The 27,395-nt window shown below is 45.7% G+C and overlaps 10 protein-coding genes and 1 non-coding gene across 11 annotated transcripts; 6 read left to right on the plus strand and 5 right to left on the minus strand.

Annotated features, from left to right (window-relative positions):
- Positions 1 to 68: 68 nt before the first annotated feature.
- On the plus strand, positions 69 to 1,385 carry C8R40DRAFT_1173984 (uncharacterized protein; the record flags this gene model as incomplete). The annotated part of the gene is made up of 5 exons (XM_046232107.1): positions 69 to 97; positions 147 to 185; positions 237 to 447; positions 495 to 1,172; positions 1,233 to 1,385. The coding sequence occupies 5 exons, from the start codon at positions 69 to 71 to the stop codon at positions 1,383 to 1,385; spliced, it is 1,110 nt and encodes a 369-aa protein (XP_046082991.1).
- Positions 1,386 to 2,824: 1,439 nt separating this feature from the next.
- On the plus strand, positions 2,825 to 4,035 carry C8R40DRAFT_1118954 (uncharacterized protein). The gene is made up of 3 exons (XM_046228711.1): positions 2,825 to 3,353; positions 3,407 to 3,793; positions 3,857 to 4,035. Exons 1-3 carry the CDS (start codon positions 3,273 to 3,275, stop codon positions 3,869 to 3,871), a joined length of 483 nt encoding a protein of 160 aa, XP_046082992.1. The 5' UTR covers positions 2,825 to 3,272; the 3' UTR covers positions 3,872 to 4,035.
- Positions 4,036 to 5,048: 1,013 nt separating this feature from the next.
- Positions 5,049 to 6,053, plus strand: C8R40DRAFT_511938 (uncharacterized protein). The gene is made up of 3 exons (XM_046235288.1): positions 5,049 to 5,124; positions 5,226 to 5,352; positions 5,450 to 6,053. Exons 2-3 carry the CDS (start codon positions 5,278 to 5,280, stop codon positions 5,984 to 5,986), a joined length of 612 nt encoding a protein of 203 aa, XP_046082993.1. The 5' UTR covers positions 5,049 to 5,124; positions 5,226 to 5,277; the 3' UTR covers positions 5,987 to 6,053.
- Positions 6,054 to 6,199: 146 nt separating this feature from the next.
- On the minus strand, positions 6,200 to 6,296 carry C8R40DRAFT_t197. Its single transcript has one exon. It is a non-coding gene; the product is annotated as a tRNA-Arg (tRNA).
- An 845-nt stretch (positions 6,297 to 7,141) lies between these two features.
- C8R40DRAFT_1072010 (WSC domain-containing protein) lies at positions 7,142 to 11,447 on the plus strand (the record flags this gene model as incomplete). The annotated part of the gene is made up of 20 exons (XM_046226415.1): positions 7,142 to 7,191; positions 7,251 to 7,387; positions 7,453 to 7,635; positions 7,705 to 7,848; positions 7,909 to 8,216; positions 8,327 to 8,521; positions 8,596 to 8,798; positions 8,933 to 8,964; positions 9,028 to 9,104; positions 9,131 to 9,172; positions 9,267 to 9,298; positions 9,340 to 9,499; positions 9,551 to 9,579; positions 9,825 to 9,881; positions 9,949 to 10,085; positions 10,131 to 10,365; positions 10,436 to 10,566; positions 10,627 to 10,934; positions 10,984 to 11,184; positions 11,238 to 11,447. 20 exons carry the CDS (start codon positions 7,142 to 7,144, stop codon positions 11,445 to 11,447), a joined length of 2,871 nt encoding a protein of 956 aa, XP_046082994.1.
- Positions 11,448 to 11,721: 274 nt separating this feature from the next.
- Positions 11,722 to 13,818, plus strand: C8R40DRAFT_1119008 (uncharacterized protein). The gene is made up of 2 exons (XM_046228712.1): positions 11,722 to 13,694; positions 13,747 to 13,818. The coding sequence occupies exon 1, from the start codon at positions 11,858 to 11,860 to the stop codon at positions 13,451 to 13,453; it is 1,596 nt and encodes a 531-aa protein (XP_046082995.1). The 5' UTR covers positions 11,722 to 11,857; the 3' UTR covers positions 13,454 to 13,694; positions 13,747 to 13,818.
- Positions 13,819 to 14,097: 279 nt separating this feature from the next.
- On the plus strand, positions 14,098 to 16,424 carry C8R40DRAFT_512017 (uncharacterized protein). The gene is made up of 2 exons (XM_046235289.1): positions 14,098 to 14,376; positions 14,554 to 16,424. Exon 2 carries the CDS (start codon positions 14,577 to 14,579, stop codon positions 16,131 to 16,133), a length of 1,557 nt encoding a protein of 518 aa, XP_046082996.1. The 5' UTR covers positions 14,098 to 14,376; positions 14,554 to 14,576; the 3' UTR covers positions 16,134 to 16,424.
- Positions 16,425 to 16,480: 56 nt separating this feature from the next.
- On the minus strand, positions 16,481 to 18,700 carry C8R40DRAFT_1205252 (uncharacterized protein; the record flags this gene model as incomplete). Its single annotated transcript, XM_046233152.1, has 6 exons — positions 18,310 to 18,700; positions 18,203 to 18,253; positions 18,085 to 18,146; positions 16,752 to 18,017; positions 16,677 to 16,702; positions 16,481 to 16,607 (listed from the first exon to the last, which is right to left on the minus strand). The coding sequence occupies exons 1-6, from the start codon at positions 18,683 to 18,685 to the stop codon at positions 16,481 to 16,483; spliced, it is 1,908 nt and encodes a 635-aa protein (XP_046082997.1). The 5' UTR covers positions 18,686 to 18,700.
- Positions 18,701 to 19,458: 758 nt separating this feature from the next.
- Positions 19,459 to 20,164, minus strand: C8R40DRAFT_512068 (uncharacterized protein). The gene is made up of 3 exons (XM_046235290.1): positions 19,856 to 20,164; positions 19,663 to 19,792; positions 19,459 to 19,601 (listed from the first exon to the last, which is right to left on the minus strand). Exons 1-3 carry the CDS (start codon positions 20,004 to 20,006, stop codon positions 19,550 to 19,552), a joined length of 333 nt encoding a protein of 110 aa, XP_046082998.1. The 5' UTR covers positions 20,007 to 20,164; the 3' UTR covers positions 19,459 to 19,549.
- A 1,088-nt stretch (positions 20,165 to 21,252) lies between these two features.
- C8R40DRAFT_512092 (uncharacterized protein) lies at positions 21,253 to 22,973 on the minus strand. The gene is made up of 3 exons (XM_046235291.1): positions 22,493 to 22,973; positions 21,908 to 22,439; positions 21,253 to 21,846 (listed from the first exon to the last, which is right to left on the minus strand). Exons 1-3 carry the CDS (start codon positions 22,795 to 22,797, stop codon positions 21,529 to 21,531), a joined length of 1,155 nt encoding a protein of 384 aa, XP_046082999.1. The 5' UTR covers positions 22,798 to 22,973; the 3' UTR covers positions 21,253 to 21,528.
- Positions 22,974 to 23,839: 866 nt separating this feature from the next.
- C8R40DRAFT_512389 (uncharacterized protein) lies at positions 23,840 to 24,907 on the minus strand. The gene is made up of 3 exons (XM_046235294.1): positions 24,811 to 24,907; positions 24,605 to 24,759; positions 23,840 to 24,541 (listed from the first exon to the last, which is right to left on the minus strand). Exons 2-3 carry the CDS (start codon positions 24,711 to 24,713, stop codon positions 24,000 to 24,002), a joined length of 651 nt encoding a protein of 216 aa, XP_046083000.1. The 5' UTR covers positions 24,714 to 24,759; positions 24,811 to 24,907; the 3' UTR covers positions 23,840 to 23,999.
- Between the last annotated feature and the right edge of the window lie 2,488 nt (positions 24,908 to 27,395).

Below are 27,395 nucleotides of genomic sequence, written 5' to 3' on the forward strand. Positions count from 1 at the left end.
AAGACTTTATATGTCCCATTTGTGGAGTTGATGACCCATGGCAATTTAAAAGGATACAAGAGAAGTTAATGCAAAATTTGAGAAGATCAACACGGCCGTATGTGTATTTTTGCAATCAGATTGATCTATAATAACATTTTGTATAGTGCAGCTGATACTCCCAAGGCAATATCGGGACGTATATTGTATGTTCCATTGAACAAATCCTTTGATTATTTTCTCTAAACTCTCTACAGCAATGGCAAAGGTGTTCTGGTCCGGGATGGTTTATTTTTCTTCCCTGCCCGTCTCATTCAGAAAGGCCATAAGTTTTGCTCTATCCGATGGTGGAGGCACAATATACCTGCACCTGGTTCTTCACAACAACCTGGAAAGATTGCCAAGGTATCTATTGAAGATATTAAAGATGAGTTATGGCAGAACAGAGCAGCCAGGAGGAGAATTCGGGTAAGAGTCAATGAATGGATAATATTGGTTAGCTGACCCATTTACAGCTTGGCAAATGGGTACGAGCATTTATTGCAGAGGAACAAGCAGAGGCTGCTTGGGAAGATCCAAAGTTCCTTCCATTCAGTTCTGAGATTGACAGGGCTTTACAACCAAATATAGGAATACTGACTCAACTTATGAATAATCCAGATAGTGTTATAGATAGTTTGTGCCCAGCCAAAAAATGGCAAGCTGGCATGAAAAGAGCTACCAAAGCCATAGAGCACTCTGGAGGACTCACTGTAGATGATTGTGCTCGTATCAATAACTGGTTCTATACAGTGATACCAGGTGCTTCACAAAAGCAGCATATATGGATCGGTGCCCTACCTATTGCACATGCTCGCACCTTGGTACTTTTGCACCGGCATCAATCAGAATTCATTCATGAAGTAGAAGGGGCCAGTATAGTTGAACTAGCATTTAATAGACTTGTAGCTTGGACAGGGAAAACAGTTGATGGGAAGGACAAGTTGTATGAAAGAGTTGATGTGGATCTAGAGGCATTGCAGTTACTCGAAAAATCAGTTTTTGATATTTCTGAGGATGCAGGAGTTGCAGGAAATCAACAATGGGGTCTTGATGCTGGATCTCATCTGCAAAACTGGAATCCCTGGCTAGAGTATGGTCCTGAAAGCCATTGCACAAACAAACGTGAAGGAGATGATGAGGTTGAGTGCCAGGTAGGTAAATTATATTTCAAATAAAGACATGTTTTCTGATTGTTGTTTGATTTGACGTAGCATGGCCCAGATTTTATAGATGACCAGAAACAACACTTAATAAATACATTCAGCAATCAGCCAAAAGCACGGCCTAATCAAGTCAAAAAGCGGTGGATAAATGATGATAATTTGGCCAAGGAGAACTCCAAAAAGCAAAAAATGAATGTATAACAATACATACACTGTCCCCTCGAATTTTCCAATCAAAGTATTCATTATATCAAGTATCTCCTACAGTTTAACTTGTTTTTGTAGGTCCTTATCCAGTGTTTATACATGGCTCTATGTCTCTTATTTAGGTTCTTCAACCTCAACCTGGCAATACCATGAGATTGGAAGAATGTTTTCCATCATGACTTTTTTATGATATTCCAGCCCTATTGGCCCAAATCAGCAATGCAAATTCCTTCCCTTCATAATCTTAACTATTCACAAATGACCCAGAATGATTCCAATGATTTCCATGCAAAGGTACAGAGCCCTATTGCCCACAGTGAGACTGCAAGTAAGTGCCAAGAACAATGCAGGTGAATGCAGTAACAGTGCAGGTAAGGTGCAGATGTGTGCAGTCACAATGCAGGTGAGGTGCAGGTGTGTGCAGTCACAGTGCAGGTGAGGTGCAGGTGTGTGCAGTTACAGTGCAGTTACAGTGCAGTTACAGTGCAGTTGCATGAGGTCACAATGCAGGTGTGTGCAGTTACAGTGCAAGTGCATGCAGTTACAGTCCAGGTGAATGCAGGTAAGAGGTAGGAGCATGCTGATACATCTGTACATCCTGGATTTTTGTCTAAGAGACTGACTGCCACTCAAGTAGTTTCTAGAAATTGCTTTCAGTGCTTTTGGCTGGACAGTGATGTCCAGCTAGTACCCTTGCTGTCATGATCATCTAGGTTTTGCAGATGGGTGAGTACAATGATAGGCACAAGTGAATATTGTGAATATGTCTACTACTGGTTCTTATGTGCAGTTTTGAACCCCAAGTGCTTGTGACATAACTAAGCATATATGACTTACATTCATTTGTAAACCAAGCAAGATATCAACTCAATGTGCATATGCGTATCTTGAAATAGTTGAACATGCGGCAAATATGAACTCAAAATTGCATGACACAATCAGACAAGATACATATAAATGCCGGCATTTATATGCCGAGAGTGTAATGCAGGCGCATGCAGGTACACTGCAGTGGAGTGCAGATACTATGCAGTGACTGCCACTGCAGGTGGCACTGCAAATGCTAGTGGCCCATCCCTGTATAGAACCAGCCTACCGACAGGAGCACAGTCATCTATAGTGAGTCTTCCGGGGTCCATACAAAAACCAAAACCAAAACCAATTTATCACCTTGCTTGCAATGGTCATTGAACATCCATAACCTCGAGCGCCCGTGCAAAATTTCCTTTTAAAGTTGTCGTTGTCCGATCCGACGGCGGAACAGGGTTACATCTACGCCTTATAGGGCAAAAGGGATCTGGATGCAGCCCTTTTACTTTCCCTTCATCTAGCAGACTCCAATTCCACCTCTGCACTTTACCAGCCTGAGCTTACAACAAATTTCCTCACCTGGCTCACCATAATGCATCATCCCTAAGCTTTTCTGCTTGCTGTTTCACACCAAATTCCCTCACCGTAGCAGTGAACAGACGCAAGCAAGGTGTGTGTCCCCAACGGGGTACGTTAATCATATAAACATTCTACCTATCGGTTTGGGTACTCCGTCGCCCACAACCATGTGTTTGCATGAAGAACGTTGCAAATCCGTCGGAAGTTCCGATGATCAGCAAATCCTTCGACATCACCCTAAACGCCGTCCCTGAGGGTTGAAACAGTAGGTTATATAAAGATCCACATGGTCTTTCAGCCATCTTCGTTCCCTCGATCGAGGCTGCTGGTCAGTCCAAAAAAAAAATTCCAACTTGTTTTCTGGTCAAAATCCCTCCGTTCATTATTCTCCCCGTTGCACTGCGCACTCCATCTGAAACCTACGTATGACAACCAAGCTGTCTTTCATAACATCTAATTCCGACTTTTTTTTTCTCGCAAGGTTAAGAAAAAATGCGCTTCATCAACTTCCATGTTTATCTCGTCCTGTGTGTTGGTGTAGTGTTCACAGTTGTGTATGCTATGCCTTATCAGGTGCGTGGGGCTTCCGCACTCATATCTATCACACATATATATGTCTCTTCTAGCCCGACTCCACTCCGCATTTCCAAGTCGCCCGTGCAAATACCAAACCACAGCTCATAGCGACCCTAACCTTTGTAGGCACCCACGACGGAACCTCGATTTCCGGCGCGCCTGCAACCGGATTCGTGCTTTCATCGAGCAAGGATGCAAAGCAGTATGGGATCATCAAGACATCAAATGTCTACAAACGACTCCGGAAAGCAGTTAAATCACTGGTCCCAACTGAAGACAAAGAACGGGATTTAGTTCTTGCCTTTAAGAACCGCTACAAGGCTTCGGGGCCTGAAGATGATGTATTCAGAGTTTTCTTACTTGGGATCGGGCAATGTCTTAATGGGTGTTGGTTCAGTGTTGATAAAAGTGGGAAGATAGTTGCGGACTCGATGGAGGTGAGTAACCTCCCCTCTGTAACTCAATGTGTATCTATTGGTTAACAATGCGAACCTGTGTAGTATCCTTCCGACTGAGAAGGATCCGGCTCGGAATGACTGTCTATTGGATTAGCTTTTTGTTGTGCAAGCGTAGTGTGTAGACCGTACACCGCTTTTGCCTTCAATAGTACATTAGAGTATCATTTATCACCTTACAATCATACATAGCTGTGATACATGGAATAAGAGATACATATTTCACTGCAAGGAGAAGAACTCGGAGGGGGGTTCAAGTAATCTCCACAGATATGGTGGTAGATAGATAGATAATAGATAGATACACGATGCCACCCAAAGGTGTGGTCCCAGACCGGAGCAATCGGTCTCGATGGACCAACGGTAGCGAGCTCAAGCGCTCAACCTGCAACTGAGAAGGTAGACTGTTGCTGAGCCACCGAGGCAGAGGTACATACATAGTACAAGACCGAGGCATAAACAAACGAGTACATATACGAGTGTAGAAGTAATCATTTCCCATTTCCCATGATCCAATTAGTTATTCCTCATAATCACTGATCGTCATCTTGACCTAAGGACGTCTAAATCCTGTTGAATGAATCTCTTCCAGAGAATAATCGCAATCGTATATGAAACGAGCGGCCGTGACGGAGAGCATCCCAGTGTGTGGAACCCACCAGTGGTTCCTGACTATACAACAGCGACGTCGGACACTCGTCGGACACGGATACATAGACTCGGATGTGCAACCTTGCGCGACGCGTTTCATTCGTTTGTACTCCGACGGGCCTCCACCCTCCTCCGCCGCAGAGTCAGTGCTCTGGTTACATACACTTGATATATATCAAGTTGCATACTTTGTAGTCCTCGTTCTCAAAAAATTACTACTACCCTCAACCACTCCCAGACTTTGGTTCGAGGAACTGTATCTGCAGGAACCTACAGGAAAAAACTCGCTAGTCTCAATTTGTCCCAATGGCGTCAAATTCAAAGCTGGGTGTCCTTGCACAGGGGAGGGGAGGGGGGGTTAGTTAATTTTCCAGTCCTTCCGTGAATTTCACCGACGGATTCAGGTTCACATGAAACAGCTGCTTGGTTTCGTCCCGTAAAAATGTACGTTCCCAAATAAAAGGGAGATCCCTTTGTCAGTACTGAGTAAATCACTCATCATCTCCATTCCATCCCCCGACAAACGAACTGCTGGCCAGTTCCCATTCTCCGCGGCACTTCAAGGCCTTACCACCTATTATCCCACTTGCTGGTCAAAAAAAAATAGAAGAAAGAAAAGAAGGGAAAACAAAAACACTTCTACATCGAAGGTTTTACAATTTGTATGTATCATAACATGATATTCTATCGCGTTCGTCGCTACCTGCTCAACGTCAACCTTCGAAATTGCGTTCATTTGAACGTTCATTCATGGAACTCACAGCGAAAATTTAACGTTACCAGATCCCCAAATCGCCCAATCGAATAAAGAAAACATGCGTTTCGAATTCACCACTACTATATTCCTCGTCTTATGTCTTGCTTCCACTGCGTATAATCTACCTCTCGATGTTCGTCCAACCTCTCCACTCCCTACTCAATGTCCTTTCCATAGTATATCAACTGACTATCCCTTCCCTTCTCTCTTCTTCATCCCCTCCTATATAGGCATCCACCCCACCCCCTGGTAGTATAATCTCCCGCGCAGTATCCCTCACCCAAACCATCCCGTCCAACACAGGCACAAGCACCAGCACCACAGACCCGAGCACCGGCACCGGCACCATAACCTTCCTCGGCACCCACAGCGGTGTCCCCCTCCTCCCCCACGAGTCGCCCAAAATCTCCACAGCGTACGAGAAGGGGGATATCCCCCGCGACGTCTATACCCGGGTACGCAAAGCCGTGCGGGAGGTGGTCCCGGGGTGGGATGCGGAGGAGCGTAGTGGTAGTGGTAGTGGTGGTAAGGGTGTTCTGGCGTTTTCAAATTCGTTCGAAGAAAATGTAGGGGGCGCCGGGGCCGGTGCTCGGGGGAGGGTTGTGCAGTACGGGGTGATTGAGGTGAGTTTGAAGGGGATAGGGAGATGTCAACCCGCGGGGTGTGTGTTCAAGATTGATAGGAATGGGAAGGTGGTGCAGGGTTCACTTGTAGTGAGTACCGATACACCTTTTCTTTGTTGTGAGTCTGTGGATTCACTGATGTGATAATCTATGCTATCTAGGTCCACAATTGATTTCTTCCGTGAGGACTCGGTGCTCAGAGTAGTCTTAAACAAGTTGCGTTAGTTGTGCTAGATATACATGTGTTACATATAGTTACCAAGTAACTTGCTACTGCCAACGATTCAAAAATGGGGGAAAAAGAGAAAACACAAGTCAACTATGCCCAAAGAAGTGGAGTCGTTCACTCGCGACTAGTGACCACCGCAGGGGTTGAACCTGCAATCTCCTGATTACACCTTTCACCAGTTTCTGAGTATCGTAGTCAGACGCGATGCCATTTCGCCAGGCGGCCAATAGAAGCACGTACAAAGTCATGTGATATCACCGTTCCTTTCTTTCTTTCGACTCCGTCTAGCCGCCGTCTTGCACTTTCCAAAGGGAGAATATCTACACGCAAATCAACCAATCCATGAGTTCTGGTACCCGAACACTAGAGAGTGCTTATGCTAGTATGGCCCAAGATCTAGAAGGCGTCAAACTTTCAAATTCTAATCGTACCTGAACCGTTCACCATGCATCACGTCCCACTTTCCATCTGACACTGACTCTCGACATTTCCCTTATTCAACGGTTTTCAAGGGTGTCATATGCACCGCGAGACTCTATTCATCCTAATGCCCAGACATACCTTTCATGATATCTGAACTTTTCCATTGTTCAAGAAATACAACCGTCCCTGGAACCCCGTTACATTGTTCCTTACTACTCAGCTGCTACATCCAGTCTACATCCATCAGAGATATGCACCAGAATGTCGCAAAGACCCATCAAGTAAATCCCCTTGGGTTTGACATTCGCGGTGTATCTGCGGCGTATGATGGATGATTCAAGACTCTTCCATTATCATGAGTTCCTGGCTACTTAGTCGACTGAAATTCGACGGATTAGAACAGTCAAGTGATTCTTCAAACGCCTGGGTGATGGATCGGGACTCCAAACTATTTCGTTATAAACGAGTCCTCTCGGGATACGTCCAAGAACTGCAATGGTCCGGGATGATACTGCTTATTTCTCGTTCTGTTACTATCTTCTTCATCCTTTCTCAATCATGGGTGAGCGTGAACTGCTAATACCTTCATTTCACGGACTTACCATCGATCCAATATAAAGCTTACTCCAGTCAAAAGCTCTCCAAAGATGTCTCGACAATCCATTCCAAGCGGATGGGCGTTTAATTCATGTTTCATGTAAGTAATATCATCGCTATCCTCCGCCTCCTCCTCCTCATTCCTCATTATTCTTCCAGCGATAACACCTCTGCCGGCCGGCTGCTCACTGTCAACAGTGGACTTGCACCCGATACGATGACCGTGGGTCAATGTATCGAGTATTGTTCCTCCAACAACTGGGCCTACGCAGGCGTCGAGTATGCGAGCGAATGTTGTATGTCCATAAACAGATTTTTCTACACCCTATGCGTCCAATTCGATCTTACTTTGACTCGGAAGATTGCGATCAAGTACTACATGAAGTCGGTTCGCAGGTCACTGCAACTACCGACTGTAACATGCCATGCACTGGCGATCCTTCTCAAACATGTGGCGGTCCAAACCTCATCGACGTGTATTGGGACGGCGACTCGACCATACCCTCAAGCCCGCCTACCTTGTACAAGAGTTATTGGTCGTACAGTGGGTGCTTTGTGTATGTACCTTCCCGCCGTTATCATTATTTTTCGAGTGTGGCGGTATTTACTATAGGAAAACACAGGGATGACACTAGCCAGCGGACACTCAGTCAACAGGTTCAGCCTTATTCGGGTAGTGTAAGTCCACCGAGTTGCGCGGATACATGCGCGTTCTATGGTTATACCGTGATGGGTACTGAATTCGGGGGCGAATGTTGTGCGTCCATCTCTCTCTAGTTTACAACATTTCAGACCTTCAACTGTTCGATATCTGCAGGGTGTGGCAACAGCACCGGTCCCGCATCTCAAGTACCCGACACCGAGTGTGGAATGACATGTACCGCGGATCGCGACTACCTCTGCGGCGACGCGAATCGTTTATCAGTGTATCAAAACACCCCGCCGGAGGAAACCTACACCGGGGAATGTCTCGATTTGGACATCCCAACCTGGGTGGATATCTCCAATTTCACTGTTCTCGCGATCCCTAAAGAGGGTCCGACTGCTAGTGGTGGATGGGAGGGCTCGAGTCTCCATATCATCGATGTTTTGGTAGAGGGAGACACGACGTATTCGCTGCTCTCGGTAAGTACGAAACTTGCTGTTCCAAACTCTAGATTATGATAATAATATTATGGGATTGACCTACTACCTACATACATATCACCTCCCTACCCACCTAACCTACATACCAGGCATGCCAAGACTGCAACGTCACCTGGCTCGGCTTATCATTCAGCGGGGAGGGAGCTGGGTACTTGATTCCCTCTTCTCCCAACCGCGACGGAGCCGCCCCGATGCTCAGCCTCAACCTCGTCGCAGGAGAGAGCGTGCGGTTCCAAACCCAGGCAACCATCACCAGCATCGATTATCCCAACTTCTGCACATCTGTGAGTTACACCCCCCCCTCCCCCTAAGCTTGTGATCACGATGCTTTCTTTTTCATTTATCTTTCCACTGGCAGGCAAACCCATATCCAGCAGGCAGCAGTTACTCACCGACCGACGACGGGCCTGTTCTCCAAGGCGATTACCACGCCGATGCGTGGGCGATGTGTCCTAACACTTCCGCGGTCCCGAATGATCGGTTGGATTTGGTTTCTCAGCCTCAGGTGGGCCATGCGGATTATAATGTCGAAGAGTGTATTTTAGTTGATGTGTGGGTTCAGTGAGTGAGTGGTCTTGGTTTTCTTGATGGCTAGCATCAAGTATCCAAGGCCTGTGGAATATCCTCTTGTCGGATACGTGTTTATGTTTACTGAATATCGGATATAACATGATCATTTCCTACCCATTGACCAGGGTAAAGAATTTATTTCAAGAAGACTTCGTAGGTAAGGCTAGTGAGCGGACCTCAGCACAAACAAGCTCGTTCTTTCTTTTTTGCCTAATCAAAGTATTGCTTATTCAAACAACCAATTTCAAGCTACCACAAGATGGTACTAGGATACCGAGAGTGTATAAAGAATCTGAGGTCCGCCTATCTCCTGACGCCCAAAGGCGTCTCGGGTATTTCGTCCGGCGCGTTTAGAGAGGCAAAAGGTCAGTACCTTTCACCTTGTCCGACGTCTGATCATTCACGTTGACTTTGAAGAGCTTGGCGCTCTAGACTGATATCTTATCCTATCCTATCCAGGATCAAAATCCCAGCCCAGTCGGTCGTGTCAAGTGCATAATATGATCATCCGGATTGAACTGGAATTTTGAAGTTGGCATGCAATGGACATCTCGAGAGACAAGTACCAGTACCTGTCTGATTCATATATGCCCCCTCAAGGTTTACTAGTAGTTTTGGTATCACATACTAGCATTCACATGGCATGGCATGTCGGCGCATCTATCTATCTCTCCAACGCCGTCCAGTTCCTGGTATGCTCCATTGAATAGACCAGACCAGACAGCAAGCCTTACCTTTCTCAGTGCGTCTTTCGGGGGCATCAAGGGGTAAAGTGAGTTCTAGGGAGTGCTTGGCGGTCCTGTCCTGGTCAGCGAAAATTCCTGTATAAAACTCGTCGGGTGCTCGAGCTCCGAGTCTGTTCACCAGGATCTAATGAGCTTACTCCTCCAAGTATATCATCGCCTGCTGTTTGCAATGTTCATGCAATTCTGGGTAGGCTCGGACTGTTCGTACACATCCACTCCAGTGCTCTCATCGTTCCATCATCTAGTTTTTTGCTGTTGTATATGGTTCCAGCATTTCAGTGCGACAGACCGATATCCCAACTGGATGGTATCCTTATTCTTGTTTCATGTGAGTTGTTTGCCATTCAAATTTTACCCCGTGGGTTCTGCTAAGACTCGCTTTACCATACATACAGCGATAATACATCGGCTGGTCGCCTGCTTACCACCAACAGCGACCTTCCTTCAAGTACCATGACGAAAGTAGTATGTATCGAGTACTGCGCTGCAAACAATTGGACGTATGCAGGTGTCGAAGACGGGGGTGAATGCTGTGAGTTTCATCTCACAGTGCTCAGGCTTCTTCGAAGATTTCCAGTTAGACTAAAACTCAAACCCGCTTCATCTGCCTCTGCAGATTGCGACGAGCTATTCCATGAAGACGGCTGGCAAGGGACTGACTCTAGCGAATGCAACATGCCATGTAACGGCGATCCCACTCAGACTTGCGGCGGGCCTAATCGTATCGATGTATATTGGGACGGCGATTTCTATACACCCAGCAGTCCTTCGACTTTGTCCCGCAGTTATTGGTCCTACAGTGGCTGTTTTGAGTACGTAGTTTGGCAACGACAGGCATAATATTTTATAAATTATCTTATATACACATGATATCATTTCCAGGGATAGCCCCAGCCAAAGAACCCTCAGTGCACAAGAGTCTACTTTTGGTGGTGTAACCCCAGCTACCTGCGCAGATGCTTGCGCGTTCAATGGTTATACCATAATGGGCACTGAATACGGTGGCGAATGCTGTAAGTCCTCTGGCCATGCTTCTTGGAACTTTCGATAGTCAATCTCCGATGCAAATGCAGGGTGTGGCAACAGCACAGGTACAGCAGCTCAAGTCTCCGACACCGAATGCGCGATGACCTGTAACGCGGACAGAGACTATCTGTGTGGCGACGCGAATCGACTTTCCGTGTATCACCACAACCCCCCTCCTCCAGAAATGTACACAAACCAATGTATATTGGAAATTCCGACTTGGCTCAATTCTTCACATTTTTCTCTTCTCGCGAATCCGAAAGAGCCGTCGACGTCGGGTAGTGGTTGGGATGGTGCGATTCTGCGTATCATAGATGTCTTGACAGTAGAAGATACAACCTGGTCAATTCTCTCAGTACGTTGTATCTGTTCACAGAAACATGTACTAATACTCCATGTCGCAGGCATGTCAAGCCTGTAATACAACCTGGCTTGATCTTTCTTTCAGTTCAAGTAATGGGGGATCCTTAATACCCGAGTCTTCGTACCTTAACGGAGTTGCCCCGATGATCAGCCTGGATCTTATTTCTGGAGAAAGTGTCATATTCCAGACTCAGTCAACGCTACCTGTTGGATATAACGGATATACTGGATATTGCGCATCCGTGAGTATACTTCAGTACTTGTCTTGAGACAACTTTCACGCAATTCTTTTCAGGATGATCCGTATCCTCCTGAGCAGTCAATGGGTAACTCACCAACAGATGGCCCAGTCTTGCTAGGCAATGGACATGCAGATGACTGGGCGATGTGCCTAAACTCAACGGCATTCCCAGTCAACCGACTAGACCTTATTTTTCAGCCAAAGGCAAATCATCCTAACTATAATCTTGAGGAGTGTATTGCAGTGGATTTGTGGCTGGAATGATCCATAAATTAAACTTATGTTCTGTTCAAACCTGGTTCTACATAGTTTTGCCCAGGTTTTAATTTCCACGGCGAATAATAATATCCAAGACTAGCTGTTCCGTTTTTGGGACCACACCTTCGGGTGGTGCTGTGCTATCTATCTATCTGTGTATCTACCTATCTACCTTAACTTCTACCTAACTTTCCGTGAAATCAAAATTTCGGTTCCGCTACTTGCAATCATCCGCGTATGCCGGGTGTATACTGTTACCAGTGTGCTGTCATTGGTCTGGAATCATCGCTAGTCAATTCCCTTTTAAAGATGGTACCTACAGGGTATATAAGTCATTAAATTTGCTTAATAAACCCTGCCAGATTAAACGAGGGCTCTACTCTCTGGTGTGATCAAGTCACCGAATTTTCACAATAATGGCACGTTATCTATCTCAATCACGCATCGAAGGGCCTGTATGGCTTTCACCACATGAGAAAACCATCCTCCAGAGCTACATCTCCAAAGCGGAACAGGAAATCGAAAGCCTCGATTCGCAAATCGAGAAGCTGACGCGCGACAAGGACATCCAATTTGCTGTACGTGCTTCAGTCAAAAACATCCTTTCCCCTGTCCGCCAAATGCCTAATGAGATTCTCAGTAAAGTCTTTGAACTTGTCTGCTATCCAGATGAGGGCGAATTCCACGCTGGGTTTGGTATTGTTCGTAGGACCACATCTCTCTCTCAGGTTTGCATCGCTTGGAGACGGGCTGCTCACGATACTCCGAGTATATGGTCGAGACTGTCTCTCTCGATACCCTATCATCGGGACCTTATCAAAGGAGGTGGGAAGTGGGTTGTGGAATGGCTCCTTCGAAGCCAGGAACTTCCTCTAGAGTTTTATCTGGACTTCCCAGAGAATGATGAGTCCTATTGGCCCGAGGAAGATGTATCAAAACAACACCCGGAAATTGAGCCTCTTATAAAAGAGGTACACAGCTTGCTTAACCATGTTCTGAGCCGTCCTCCCTTCCTGGAGCGAATTCGATTGCTCAAATTGACCGGGTATCCCTGTTTCTTCACCCCCTTATTCGTTCTTGAACCCTTTTCGCTCTGCAGTCTGGAAATGATTTCCATCAGGATGACAAGGAACTTCGCTGAGAATCACTGGCCAGTGGATACCTTCTCGCTCGCAAAGAATTTGCGTCATGTCGAAATTATTGATTTCTACCCGAAATCTCAACTGGAAACGATCATGCTACCTGCGGACCAGTTGGTTAAATTGAACATTGCGGGGATAATTTACAGCTCGGATTTTGAGCCATTGGTGTATACAGATTTTCTCCGACGGTGTATTTCCCTTGTGACCCTTGAGATCAGTCCTCCAGCTAGCCTGGAATTCAGGTCACCTCCTGCTCCGATATCTCTACTTGTGCTCAAATCACTCCGCCTCACCTTTTTCTCCTCATTCTATGGATTACAGGGTGTTAGTAGCCTGCTAAGGCTTCTCGTAGTTCCTCTCTTAGAAGACCTGACCTTCAGTCTACGACACGTTGGCTTCCAGGAGTTTGTCACAGGTATCACTGCACTCCAGAAGAACTTGCCTACATCAAACCTCAAATCATTAACACTCGAAATGGGTTACATGGCCAACGCTGATCTGACACTAGTGCTAGCTCTCTTCCCTGCAATCACCTCATTCCGACTATCTGACATTGGATTCGATACGAATCATCTCTTCCAGGCAATGACATACAAGAAGAATTTGAATGACGATTTTGTCTTATTGCCGAAGATTTCAAACCTCGAACTGGAATATCGAGAGAAAACAAGCTATCCGTCCGAGCTGATATCCATGATGCTATCGCGGGTAGATGGACATCAACCTCAGGATGCAGGTTTCATTGACGTCGCCAGATTGCGGAGGGTGTGTATACGACAAGCAAAATTTTTGGAGAAAACTGACGAGGACCGGGCGCGCATTGCGGAAGTACCTGTTTCCATTGTTTACACTGAATCTTGGGGCAGTTGACGCAGGATTGCGATGGTTTGTGATCAATGTACATATCTTATCGCAGACATAATTGTAACAAGAATGTCGGAAAATAATGTGCGAGCTAGAACAGAATCAGAAGGAGGCATTGGGAGGAGAGAAGGGTGATGGGAAGTAAAGGGAAGGTGGAAGTAAAGGAAGCTAACGGAACGTAATGGGCCATTATTTTTGACTATTCACCGTTGCACGGCTTCACAACGTTTCAGTGACCTCTGAGCGTCTGCAGTGGACAATAAGTAAGCAAAGGAAGAACAAAGACAGGTACCACGCACTTGCGTATGCTGACACGATAAACATTTCCAACTGCTGACGGTGAATCATGACAGAGCTTGGGAGCATTGGTTGGAGTCTGAGGAGGAGAGGAGCTCGGATAAGTATGTCGGCGGCGGAATAAGTGGCTGGAATTTGAAGGGAGAGGGAGAAATATTTGGATGAGTCAGCGGCGGACGAGGTGAAGACCGTTCTCGACCATGTCCACGACGCTCATTTGAGCACCCGAGCGGAGAAATCCTTCAAAGGCTCTAGCTTGGTCAAGCTGACAGGCTAGAGGGCCTTCTTAATGTGCACACAGAGAGCTAGTAAAAAAAGTTGTGGCTCGAAACCGACATGTCCTCTCTACTTCGTATACCGTTTCGTTACATGGTATTAGCGGTCCTTGATGGAGATACCTTCGGCGTGGCTGAGTATTCATGGAATTGGCGTTGTATGATCACAAAGAGGAAAAGGCACTGGGATGGAGTATACATAGAGAGTGAGAGAAGGTCCAAAAGTGAATTTTGCCGTAATATGTGCCGGGTGGGAAAGAAAGATAACATCGTCGTGTGAAAATTCGGTGTAATTATTATCCATAACATCTCCTCGTCATCGTCGGGTCATCCTACACTCGGTGCATAAATTTCCAGGTAAGGGAAACATTTTTGCGCCTTTGTAATTTGCACTACCTCGTTCACTGGTAATTGTTCGTGGTGCCAGATTACTGGTGCTCACAATGATTCGCCTTCTCGATTTGTTTTCATGGCGGATATACTGATAATACATTCAACATTCCTTAAGCTCACGATACCTATAAATTCTTCAAGACCCATCGAGCTTTCATCTGCTCATGGAGCTCTATCTATCTCAATCTCGTACTGAAGAGCCTTTACGATTTTCACCAGTTGAAAAATTCATCCTAGCAGAAGGGGAAATCGAAAGCCTCGATTCGCAGATTGAGAAGCTGACGCATAATGAGGACGAAGTTGCCTTACTTGCTCTCGTCAGCGACATCCTTCCCCCGGCCCACCGTCTTCCTATTGAAATCCTCTCCGAGATCTTCGAACTTGTCTGCTATCCAAATCATGGCAGATTCTACCCTCAATTCGATGTTGTCCGCACAACCACTTCTTTGTCTCAGGTTTGCGTCGTTTGGAGACAGGTTGCTCACGATACTCCGAGGATATGGTCGAACTTGTGTCTCTCGATACCTGAGCATATGAACCTTTTTAATGCAGGGGGAAAGTGGGTCAATGAATGGCTCTCCCGAAGTGGAGTACTTCCTTTAGGGTTATATCTGGACTTTCCCACAGATAACTCCAACTGGAGTACCGAGGAGGAGATGGAAACGTATTCAGAGTACAAGTCTCTTGTACAAGAGGTACACTATTTGCTAGACCAAATTCTTGACCATCGCCACTACCTACTGGACCGGATTCGATCAATCAAATTAATCGGGGATCCTATCTTCTTCACCCCCGTTTTCGTGCTTGGACCAACTTCATTCCGTGGTGTAGAACGAATCTCCATGCAGATGACGAGGTCTCTCGACGAGAATTTACGGGTGAATTCCTTCTCATCCGCCAACAACTTGCGTCACCTCGAAATTGTGGAACCTTACTTCAGATCTCAATTACGCACATTCCTGCTGCCTGCAGGCCAGTTGATAAATTTGCAGATCAGGACTCGAAATTATTCACATTTCGATACTTCTGTGTATGCAAATTTCTTGCACCGGTGCAGCTCCCTCGTGAGCCTCGAAATAAATCCTGCATGCAGCCCGGTTTTTAACTCACCAACTGATAATGTATTTCTACCCATGCTCAAATCTCTCAGTTTCATCTTCCACCCCTCGTATGACGATGAATTCCCGGGTGTTAGCATTCTACATATCCTTGCAGTACCTCTCTTGGAAGAGATGACTCTCGATGTGCAACGCATTGAGCTCCTGGACCTTGCTACAGATATGACTGCACTCCAGGGCAACTCGCCCACCCCAAACCTAAAGTCACTAACGCTCGAAATGGGGCGGATGCACAACGACCCGGATGACTTGACATCAGCGCTAGCTCTCTTCCCTACAATCACCTCGCTTCGACTAAACGGAATTCTGTTCGATATGAATCCTCTGTTTAAAGCCATGACATCCACGCAATCGAACGTCAACTTCGTCCTATTGCCAAGGATTGTGAACCTTGAACTGGAATGTCGAAGAGACACAGCTTATCCATCCGAGCTCATATCTATGATACTCTCGCGGTCATCTATAGCAGATGCTGGGCTCGTTAGCGTATTGCAGAGTGTGAGCATATTGCAAGCACATTACATGGAGAAGACCGACGAGGACTTGACTCGCATTGCCGAGCTTCCAGATTCTGTCATTTACTCTGAACTTCGAGATGACTAGTGAGCGACCTGACTCCATTAAAAGGAGTGGCGAAAACCTGTGGAAATGATAACTGGGTACATTGCATTTCTGTAACATATGTAGTACAAACATATTGAAGTGATTCATACGTGATCTACTACGAGCAGAACCGACCCCTCTTGCGAAATCTCTCCATCAACCCCTTTGCTGCGATCGGGATTTTCTTAAACAATATCTTAGTTCAAATTCGCGCCATTGCAGTCTTGGAGATGATAATAAACACAAAGTACATTCAAATATTTCCATTGCATAAATGATAAAACTGTAAAATAGATGAAACTTCGATAGGTGGACACATTATAGTACCTACCGAAGAAATACACAGCTCAAGATCTGCTATGCCCGGTTTTCTGATTCAAATCATGCACCAGATTCGAGTACAAATCCTTTAACTGCCCCACCATGACGATTGACTCCGCATTGAGGGAGAAATTACTTGATTGTTCCATGAATCTGTTGGAACTGGTAAATGGTTATCAGTTTTGACCAACTTCATTTGGATTTGGAGCATAATTCTCTTACTTTGCTGATGTCGTGTTTATCTCATTCTATACAGAGCTGTTAGTTTGTAGAAGCTCTGGTGCAAAGTATACACACCACTGCAGTTACTCTTGAACCATCAAAGGTGCCCAATTTTTCCAAACCACTTGCAATATTTTTCTTGACTGTCTGAAGTATTGATTCTGAGTCCCTGACCTCCTTTTCCTTTGCTTGTACTTGTGACTCCAACAAACCAATCTTCTCTTTATCAATCTGCAGCTGGCCCTGCAAGTCATGGATCTTCTTTAGCTCTTCATCCAACCACCTGTTCTTTTCCAAAATATTATCTAGTTGTTTTTGCAATTCCTTCTGCCCAATTTTGAGTTCAATGTCCCTTTTATTCCATGCTTCATCCTTTCTGATAAAATTTTGCTCTTTGATGTGAATAGCAAAACTCCTGGCAGCAGTTTCCTTTCTCCAGGTCATTAATGTCGCCTGGGAGATTTGTAGTTGTTTCTGTTCCTGATGAAAATTGGCTTTCTCCTTTTCGAAAATACGTTTCTGTTCCTCCAAATGTGTTTTCTCCTGAGCAAGACCCTTTTCCTGCCCCTGTAGATAGTTTTCCTTCCCGGTGAGCATTGCACTGTGCTTTGAAAGTGACTCTGAACACATTTCGAGCTTCAAATCAACCTCTTTTGACCTTGCCTCCGCGTGTTTCATCTTCTCCTCTGCTTCCTTCATCTTCTCCTCCATTTTCTTTGACTTCTCTTCCACTTCTCTAGACTGCTCTTCTACTAGCTTAACCTGCTCTTCTACCAGATTCGACTCCTCTTCCACCAGCTTCGAGTCCTCCTCTACTTGTTTCATCTTCCTCTCTGCTTGCCTCAGGATTTTCTCTGCCTGCTTCTGCCTCTCCTTTTCTGTGTGATCAAGCTCTCCTTGGTACTCCTTAACTGCACAATATTTGAGCTTCACATCCTCTTCTCTTGTCTTTACCCTACCCTCCCTTTCCCAAACTGCTTCCTCTCTTTGTTGGAGTCTCGAGAGCTTCTGTTGCAGAGCAGTGTCCTGGAATATCATCTTTTGCTCTTTGATCTGAAGCTCTTTTTCATGCTCCAGAACTGTGAGCTCCTTGCGCCTGATATCTTTTCCATTTTCCCACTGCGCATCCTTTTGAGCCTCGAGTTCCTTTTTCCTCATATCCAGAAGAATTCTTTCTTCGCGCTGGATATCATGTAACATCTCTACTTTCCTTTCCAGGTCTTCGACTTCAGCTTTCTTTTGGAGCAGCTTATTGTACCTGGTATCAATAAGCTCCTTTTCAGCTTGAAGTTGTACTTGTTGTTCCTTGAGTTGCGCTTCTTGTTTATCCAAGTGCGCTACCTGTTGGCAGTCAAATGACATGCTCGAAAATTCTTGAGTATCTATCCTGGATGCACAAGACACTGACCAATGCATCCATTTGATCCCGACTGAGTGTATTGTTATTATTTTCATGAACTTGATCTGAGTCTGTTTTGTGTACTTCTGTACTTGTTCAACAGATTTGTGTTCAGTTGTAGGCTTACCATTTTTATTCTCATACAAGTTGTTGCTATCATAACACCACTGAGGCGGGTCTAAGCAAGCATCTTGTTCTGATATTTTTCATTAAAACCAATTATATCGTGCTCACCAAAAGCCACATCAATTTCGTCAGGAGGAATCCAATTTTTGGGAAAACCCGGATAATGTATGAATTTCTCTGTCTCCCTCTTGATATTACAGTCGACCAGGGTACCGATGATTCGTTCTATGTCTTGACGCCTTTCATTGAACTCCTCTCTGATCCTGGAATAATCTTGGTCTCGTAGTGTCTCAGACTGTATCTTGTAAGGATGGAGCTGAGATCGAATGGTGGGCAACAGAAAGTCTCGCCGCCAGGCAGCAAGTTTCTGCGGAAGCTGAGGTGGGGTCGTACGAGAGCGGGGGGGCGGTCGAGCGTGGTGAGAGAAAGGAAGATGTGTGCTTCCAACGACAGAGGGACTACGGAATTGTTCATCTGTTAACATGATCTATCAACAAACTCACGGGGAATTTTTTGAGAGTTTCAAGACCAGTTAGTTGCCTTATATAAAATAAAACGCTCGATCTTATTTCGGACCAATCTTGGAATGCATTGCTTATCATACCCTTAGGAATTCAGATAGTAATCCATAATTATGCGGCGTTCACATAGGTTCACATGGTTGATTATATATGGCTAGTTTAGCGTATGAGGCGCCTGTGACCATATTGCTGTACCTGTTCCCGTCCTGACTCGAAATCAGCTTTCCGAAATTCCGGGTATCCTAAGAGAATAATACCTGGGACTCAGGGTGGTGTTTAGGCTGAAGCATCCAGGATGAAAAGGGGGTAGTATGGAGGATCAACAGAAAGAGAGGAGGGAATCATCTCATTTTTAGCTTGTCGGGTTGAAAGAAGTGTATAAACAGCTCCGCATCATCGAGTTGAGATTAAATTGAATTTTCCTTGATAACGAAAGCGGACTCCTTCACTGCAACATTTTTTGTAGTTCTCCACGCTAAACCCTTGGCAGTTTCTTCGCAAATCAGGAATTTGATTTGTGAGACGAGTATTGGCATCGGCTGATGTATATTGCGCGAACGAATGGTGGTGTATCATTAGGAAAATCCATCTAGTATAACCTGAGCTACAATCAAAAGAAAATTCACCTCTACTTCTGTACAAATCCTTCAAATTATCTGTTGTCTTCACTCACAGTTGCCATTCAAATGTTGCTCGCTAGTTCGACTTGGATACAAATAAGTTCCATTGCACACGCTTGATCAACAACAATGATTATACTTTTGCTCAGAGATATAGTTACAAATACTCAAGTATGACACATGATTGCTTCTTCCAACTTGAACACCTCAGATGGTTATAACGGTGGTAGTTGTGATGGTGGCAGTGGTGGTGATAACGCTAGAATGAAAAAAGCAGCAAGTAAGTATGATGAAGAGATACTGAGGGGAAATAGACGAACTTGATGTGAAATTCCTCTTCAAAGGTGATATTGAATTCGCATCCAAGCAAGCTCAGGTAGGCCAGAATAATCTGGACTGTACCGAGCGAATCTTCTTCGGTGCATTTGGGACCGAAGATGTAGAGTAGCTCTGAAAGTGATGAAGGCGGTCACAGTTAAGACAGTTTGAGATATAAAAGAGATTCATCTGAACCTGAAGCCTGCGTACGGTCATGAGAGATTGTACTGCTGAGTGCTGGGGCTGAATGGTTCAAGGAGAAAGTGAACAAGACAAAGGTAAGACAAGACCATGGCGAACCAGAATGAACACACTGAAAGAAAATATCCTCCATCCAACTTCTCATTCGTGTCCGTGGACTAGTCGCTATCGATGCCTAAGCTTTTGATAGTTCCGATGTTATCAACGGTTCGTCGCCTGGTTCAATGCCTTGTATTTGGTATTTGAGTGGGAAAAGGTGTAAGTTAAAGAACGTAAAAGACAACTGGAGCTCATCGAAGGCGTAGAAAGTAGTTACATAAGCGCCCACGCGGTAATTCTTCCTTTCCACCGTCCCATTAGGTGGATCTCCCGACGCCCGTTGTATTCACACAGAAAATAACGTATATTGTCATCCGCCGTGCAAGTAGGCTGCGAGTAGTTTTTCTCGCCCGGCGGTCTTTGTCTACTGCCCAAGGGAATCACCAGTAAATTTGCACCTCATTCACACAAAACTCAATATCGAGGTAGATAAATTCAAAAGATTTGAAAGAGAGCACAACACAGAGACTGCACAGGTAATTAGGACATAAGGTCAAGAGTTTGCGAGGGAACAGAAAGCGATAAGAATGATGTATCAGAATATATAAATAGGCAACAAAAATGGATGGACACAGATAATAACCCCTAAAACAACCTAACAAAATTACTCGGAAACACACACCTTCCCTCCTCTCTCCTCTCCTCATCAAGCAGTTCCCCGCTCCACCACCCGTCGTCAGGAATATCCGTAACGGCGATGATGTCGCCGGCTTGGAAATTGAATTCTTCAGGAATTGTCGCGGTGTAGTCGTACATTGCTTCCACTGGGTAGGACAAGAACACGTACAAGTCAGCATAACTCAAACAAATATAAAAGGAATGAATGAATAATAATGATTGAACAGAAATGGAAAGAAATAGCAAGGATGATTTCATTCGGATCGCCATGGAATTTGATAACGAAACGCGTTGGGAGTGAAAAGAATTGAAGGAGATGAGAGAATGCAAAGGAAGATAAAGAAGGGAGGAGAGGGAAGGACAGACGTTAGATAGAAATAGACCACGAAACTCACCATAAAACAAAATCTTATTCCTCTCTCCTCCGGCCCCTCCTCCTGTACTTCCGCCTGTACCCATCGTTGGCACCGGCGGGATCGGCGCTGCGACTTCGTTATCGGTAGGCTGTGGCGGGAGCGTCAGTCGACGTTGTTCGAGAGTAGCCGGGGTCGACGCTGTCGGTTGAATCGTTTGTTGTTGTCGGGATGAGAGAGAATCAGACTGTTGATCACCGCGTTCACGAGCTGCGTTGCCGTGTCCGTTGGGATTAAGATTACTATATCCGTTTCGCTGGTCCCTCTGCTGATGATTAGGCTCGCGTTGATCGCGTTGATCTCTCTGTTGCTGTGGAGATGCCGAAGTGTTCCTTGGTGGGGACGAGACAGCATTATTCATATTTGTCGTAGCCGGTTGTTGAGAACCCGGCGAAACTCGGGCGGGTGATGATGTACTTGATGGTGTTGCTCCTCCTCCCCGCTGTTGAATTGAACTGGTAGGCATGGTTGGAGCAGGTATAGATGGTGGAGGTACATTAGGTGGAGGTACAGGAGGTGCTGTCGTTGGAGCCGTAGTTATAGAAGATGCGGAAGGACTTGAGTGAGACGCTGGATGAGAGGAAGGGTTGGCAGAAGAGCCAGTCTGAGCAGCCACATATGGGGGTGCTGCTGGAGGAACACCGCTTTTTCGTGATTTTCGGCTGAACGTGGCTGGGTGGGTAGATATCGTCGTAGAGAGTTGTGAGGAAGTAGGATTAGAGGATGGATCCATAGTCGACGCGGGGAATGGTACGAATTCTGGCGGGTTAGGTATTGAGCTTCCTGTACCGTATTCCTGTACAAACGCGAGGATATCGCGGTCTGTTTCAAATTGGTCGAGAACTGTACGAATGGCTTCACAAGACTATGTAAGACATTTAGCGCGAAGAACACTGAATAAATAAGTTGGGCTCACCTCATCGTCCGCTACACAGACCGTCGAAACGGAATTCGCGTACGCCCATAGGTTATCCTTCATAAAATCTAACCGTTCCTCCTCTAAATCCTGACATCCATCACAAAAGCTCCGCCATTCTGATTCCCAAGCAGGAAGCGAGTCAGCTAAAGACTTTGTAAACGCCGCGTAATCCTTCTCGTTCGCAGCTACGGTCTGTTCTAAACGCTTGAGTTTTGAGCGAACCTTATCTAGGTCACCAGAGTTTGGATTTTCTTGAAGTTGCTGTAATTGTTGTCGACAGACCCCGATTCTCACACAATCCCCGTAATACTTCTCTCTCGCTTTGGCGACGTAAACCTCTGCTTGTAGTTTTGCTTTATGTCTCTTCTCCACTGCACTCATTACGAGCCGTTTATGGTCGGAGAGTTTATTAAGCATCGCCGCAGCGGGGTCTTCCATCTCACTGCGAATTTGATTAGCGAGTTGGAGGTGTGTCTGTGCAAGCTTGGTGGTTTCGAGTTGGAGAGTTGTAAGCGAGTTGCGAAGTTCACTGCATACCGGGTTATTCAACGGTAATAGACCTAGATAAGCGACGTAACCCACCCAATTTCGTCTCTCCCAAGATCAACCCCCGCCAACTCGCCCATCCTCTTTGCGTAGTCCTCCTCAATCGCAGCTCTCTCCTTCCAAAATCCTTTCAATCCCTCTATTGTCCTCACTCCTCCGCGCATCCTGGCAAAGAGCACATTAACGCCGGCATCTCCGTCCCCGCCCCAGAACGAATTACAAAAATCTCGTGAGGGATTACCGTTGTACGGATCGATAGAGGGAGATTTTGCTGAGGCATATCTGGATAGAGAGGTCACTGAGGAAAGGGAAGTGTGCGATGGTTGTGGCTGAAGTGACATTGTGGATATGGAGGTAATTTGTCCTTCCTTAAGCTTTAAGGCTTATACGTTAGTTGGATCCTTCCCTGGGGATTATAACCGGCGCGAGACGATGAAGTGAAAGTGAACGAGCACAGAGAGAGCACTGGCGAATGCTTGATGTAAAGAAAGTATATTCCAAGTCGCTGCCAAATTACACTGGCTGAAGATAGTTGGGCGATGCTGGAAGGCGATGGCCGTTTGATTTCTCTGATTTGTTTTGATGCGTGTTTAGAACTGCCGCTGAAAACCCATATTTGGCGCCAAAGGCAGTGCTGCTCCCCAAATCTTCCGTTCACCCGGTCTCTCGAACGCGTCTCTAACCTTCGTCAACATGAACAATTTAACAGGATTCACGCGATTCTCTATATCTTTTTCCGTTGACCCGGTCTCTTCCTCATCAACATTCTCGGGAATACATAGGTTACAGACTCACGGACAAATGTTATTCAACCGACCTTCGATTCCTATGGCACTTTCTATTCCTCCTCACTCCCTCTCGAGGCTGTACCAAAGTCTCGCTCCGACACTGAAAATCTGCTACAATCCAGTGCTAGGAACCACGTACCAGTGCTTGCTGTTATCTTTGCGGTGGTTCTTTGTTCCATGGTTTTGCTAGGCTTCTCTTCAAAGCGTCAACTCCAGGTTATTTGTCGCTTAAGCTAAATGTGGCTGATATCTTGTTCATAGCTATATTCGTCGCTGGTGTTTCTCGCGCTCTGTCAAAATGAAATCCAGCTCCCAGGATCTCCTTTGAATCGTTTAAATCATCACCCGAAATGAAATCAAACTTCGGTGACATATTTCGCTGTATTAAGCGCGTTTGCGATCGTACTGCCTGCCCCGACGTGAGTGTATCCTTCGAACAGAATCGCTCCGACCAACAATGTATGTACTGGAGCGAGTAGGGACCGGAAAAATCAACACCGATCAATCAACAAGCCAGGGGTCCTCTTCTGTCTTGTATTCTTGTATTCTGACTCTGTTGATTATCAACTCCTCCTTAATTTTGGGCTGTCTTCTCAGTGTCACTGTGAATGCGCGTTATGTGTTTCCATATTCCCTCTGTGTATTCCTTGTGTATTTTCCTTTATCCGAAACCTCAAGTCACGTTCACGTTCAAGTACACAACACAAAATCATCCATATCTACTTGGGGTATTTGCTGCCATGGGGACTTTAGCATCAAGGTATCACATGAAACCTACTAGTTTGATTTTGTAAAAGTTCCTCGTATATCTGCACCTCTGGATCCTGGTAAGGTAGGACACTCAGTGACCCAGTGCCCCTCTTAACAATCATCCTCTCCATATACGGCCAGTACGCATCGAACATATCAGTAGAGTTCAAATGATGCCCGTATAGAACGGTCAGGTCTTTGATAAAGAGCACTGGCGGTTGATTAACATCGATGGTGTCTACCATAAGCATCAATTGGTGGATTACAGTGTCGTAGTTCGCCGCTTCCACACCTACTTCGAACAACGTAATTCCATCGGTGACCTCGAAGGTGCGTAAAGTACGCGCCCATTGATCACCTTGTTTTTCAGTGGTGAACCCTTGGCCATGGACGTTCAAGTACCAGCGTTCGTTTTCTACATGTTGCATACTCCATGGCTGCAGCTCAAAGGGAGCATATCGTCCTTCTTGGGTGTGCAATATGGTCCATTGATTGGTCACAGGGCTATGGTAATAGCGTACGAAACCGAAACGGACTACAGGTATCCCTGGATGTAACGCACTATATTAATTACGGTGAAAGGACGTACGAATAGAATCATAGAACGTACGCGGTTGTCTCGATCGTCCTGTCCTTGGAACCAATGGGAAAGCTATAGCTCCCGCAAGGAGAACAACAAGGAAAAGAACAGGATAAATTGGACGTGAAAAAGGTAACATGATGACGTCGAAGAAATTTTTGAGAGGACACTAAGCAAGATGGATCCTAATGGAATATTCAAGGAGAGCACAGTCTATAGCATAGCTATTATCATACCACCAAAGTATATGGAGTTGACCAGGAAATCTGTTCTGAACGCGAAATGACTTTGATTGACTGTAGAATCAACGTGAAACTCAGAAAACTAAAGCAGAGACGCAAGCGAATCGACATACCAAGCCTGCTCGTCAACCTTGGGTGTTGTTTAGGTCAAAGTTTCGAATCGGCCCCTTCCTTTATACACCGACCGCTGGGAGCCACCGGGCTGGGCCTATGACTACCAGTTTGAACAGATATCGAAATGGCTCATAGTAGCAACAAGAATGAATGAAAGGTAGGGAAACAAATTGTTTAGATGGTATAATTTTGGTAAGCGAGGAGAGATTTAAGACACAGGGAAAAAGCTCCAGAAGGCTTCAGCGAAGTGGGAGAGTCGAGGAGGGAGAGAGCCAGGATGATCGGGAACTTAACAAGTCTGAGGCGATCGTAGAGTAGATCTCATCGAGGCACAACACACAGCGCTACATATTTTTATGCCACAAATGCATGGAGAACTCAAAGATAACAGGATTTTGGGCGACGGGAAGCATGTTTTCTAAATTCCGCATATAGTAGCTTGAGATCCTTACTCGAACGCCACTTTGATACGATACTCTTGTTCAACCTCAACGGAACAGATAATGAGCGAAGCAGGTGTACGGAAACAGAAACGAGAAGGACAGGAGCGATGAATAGATGCTTTAATACGAGTACCTCATCGCTCAGCATTGAACCATCCTTATAATAAGGATATCTCCATCACACGCCCGCTTGGCAAAATCACCCTCTACCAAACTCATTGCCTTTTGTCATTTTTATAACGGCGACGCTGACATCCACCAATAAGTGGAGATTTGACAACAATGAGGGGCTTCAAGGGGTTTCGGAAGGAGAGAGCGGTTATTGAGGATGGGGGAGTTGGTGGGTGTGATGAGATACGACAAGCGAAGATTAACTCGACATCTGAGGCTGAGCGCTTATGTAAACAATTCTCGTTTCTCACTCAGACTGCACAATGTGCACGGGCGAAGGGAGCGAGTGGGCGGAGCAACACGAAGCCCCGAACAGTGAGGTTCTCATCATGCATCTCACGGGTCGCTGTTATGAGTATCAGTAAACCACTAATTCCTTCACCGAACACTCCAAATCGAAACCACCAAGCTCGCTCAGACACCACGCCTTCAACTCACGCGGACTTCGTGATAAATGTCAGGATTTAGAAGAGGACGTGAAGGATAATTCATAGGTGTACACGCATTCGTTATCAATGGTCTTTGTAGCAGACGATGAGGTGAGCAAAATTTCATTTCGTTCATCGTTCTATGTGCTAAATCCTTCGTATAGTCGTACATTTCTCAACAAATTCGGAACAGACTGCGAAATACGGTACCGAAAATCTTATCCAGAATCCGCCAGAGTTCGACGTGTTCCCTGCGTCAATCGTGGATATCACCTCTCCAGCCACATTCACACAAGACCGTTAATAGCAAGTTCTTCTGCCCCGTCTTTCATATCCGCAGCCACCTCTTGAACCCCAAGTCCTCTGTCACACCTATACCTTTCAACAGCAGCAAGGGTACATGTCTACTGCAAGCAGGGGAGGGACCCTTCCTTTTCTACCTACAACCGACGACAACGACTCGTTTACAGGATCTTCTCGACAGCAATAGAAGAGGGTCATTTCTGGTGCGAATAGGAGATCAAATTTCCCCTTCTCGAAAACCAATGCCGGATCCTGTTTCATCTCCACCGACATAGTCGCGTCGGCGCCATCATTGTCTCCGCATCGACAACATGAGCCGAATCTAAGCCTTCCACACCACTAATTCCGTTCATTCAAATGATCAATGCATTTCTATCCAGTCGAAGCGATGTATGACTACACTGCCACATTCTCCAAAGAATCCAGTTCTTAGGCTGGCGACATTATCGCCGTTACAGATAATCTTGATGACGGGTGGTTGAGCAAGGATTGAGTATCACGTAGTGGGCTGGGAAACCTGGGGACTTCGTCTTCTAGACCTGTTAGCCTTACCCAAGCCCGTTGCTATTTCTGTAGATTTCTGTCCTGTCACTCTGGTACGTTCTTTCCAAGCTCGATTTCAGTCTTACTATTACAACTCATCGATTGAGTCTAGATCTCCTCCCACACGCCGTCAAATTGATCACACGTACTATCACCATCACTATCGCCACTACCAGTTGTAGCAACTACGGCTACATGCTTTATCTCCTTCCCAATTCCACAAATATATATCCAAAAACAAACCGACTCAATTTCAGCGTCCGCCAGCCGCACCACCACCCTTCTAGCTCACCCGCAAATATCGCATTCCATCAATTCCCACTGTTTATAAGCCTCAAACGAATGAACTTCAATCCGTTCACGGAGACGCATTTCCACATCGCCCCACATGCGTCTTGCAAAGACACTTCTTTCTGAGATTTTTTGAAGGATAATTCCATGGCTGTATATGTGTATGATAAAGAAGTCAGAATCTTGTTCAAAGCCTGTCAATCACTTCATTCGTTCACTCTGTCAATTCTAATGGTCATGACCTTTCTATCAAATGCAAAGTCACGCCTATCCCCAAAGAATTTAG

This window comes from Lentinula edodes (genome assembly GCF_021015755.1).
Source record: "Lentinula edodes strain Le(Bin) 0899 ss11 chromosome Unknown C8R40scaffold_34, whole genome shotgun sequence".
In the NCBI taxonomy this organism is placed as follows: domain Eukaryota; kingdom Fungi; phylum Basidiomycota; class Agaricomycetes; order Agaricales; family Omphalotaceae; genus Lentinula; species Lentinula edodes.

Bases quoted from the DNA above. Each gene is read 5' to 3' on its own strand.
- C8R40DRAFT_511938 (XM_046235288.1), top strand. From the start codon at position 5,278: ATGCGTTTCGAATTCACCACTACTATATTCCTCGTCTTATGTCTTGCT. The intron at 5,353-5,449 runs GTTCGTCCAACC...CCTCCTATATAG, and splicing joins CGTATAATCTACCTCTCGAT to GCATCCACCCCACCCCCTGG.
- C8R40DRAFT_1119008 (XM_046228712.1), top strand. From the start codon at position 11,858: ATGGCACGTTATCTATCTCAATCACGCATCGAAGGGCCTGTATGGCTT.
- C8R40DRAFT_512389 (XM_046235294.1), bottom strand. From the start codon at position 24,713: ATGTTACCTTTTTCACGTCCAATTTATCCTGTTCTTTTCCTTGTTGTT. The intron at 24,542-24,604 runs GTACGTTCTATG...CGTTACATCCAG, and splicing joins AGGACGATCGAGACAACCGC to GGATACCTGTAGTCCGTTTC.
- C8R40DRAFT_512092 (XM_046235291.1), bottom strand. From the start codon at position 22,797: ATGTCACTTCAGCCACAACCATCGCACACTTCCCTTTCCTCAGTGACC. The intron at 22,440-22,492 runs GTGGGTTACGTC...CCCGGTATGCAG, and splicing joins CTTGGGAGAGACGAAATTGG to TGAACTTCGCAACTCGCTTA. The intron at 21,847-21,907 runs GTGAGCCCAACT...AGTCTTGTGAAG, and splicing joins TCTGTGTAGCGGACGATGAG to CCATTCGTACAGTTCTCGAC.
- C8R40DRAFT_512068 (XM_046235290.1), bottom strand. From the start codon at position 20,006: ATGAGAAGTTGGATGGAGGATATTTTCTTTCAGTGTGTTCATTCTGGT. The intron at 19,793-19,855 runs GTTCAGATGAAT...CATCACTTTCAG, and splicing joins TGACCGTACGCAGGCTTCAG to AGCTACTCTACATCTTCGGT. The intron at 19,602-19,662 runs GTTCGTCTATTT...TTTTCATTCTAG, and splicing joins GAAGAGGAATTTCACATCAA to CGTTATCACCACCACTGCCA.
- C8R40DRAFT_1118954 (XM_046228711.1), top strand. From the start codon at position 3,273: ATGCGCTTCATCAACTTCCATGTTTATCTCGTCCTGTGTGTTGGTGTA. The intron at 3,354-3,406 runs GTGCGTGGGGCT...TGTCTCTTCTAG, and splicing joins TGTATGCTATGCCTTATCAG to CCCGACTCCACTCCGCATTT.
- C8R40DRAFT_512017 (XM_046235289.1), top strand. From the start codon at position 14,577: ATGGAGCTCTATCTATCTCAATCTCGTACTGAAGAGCCTTTACGATTT.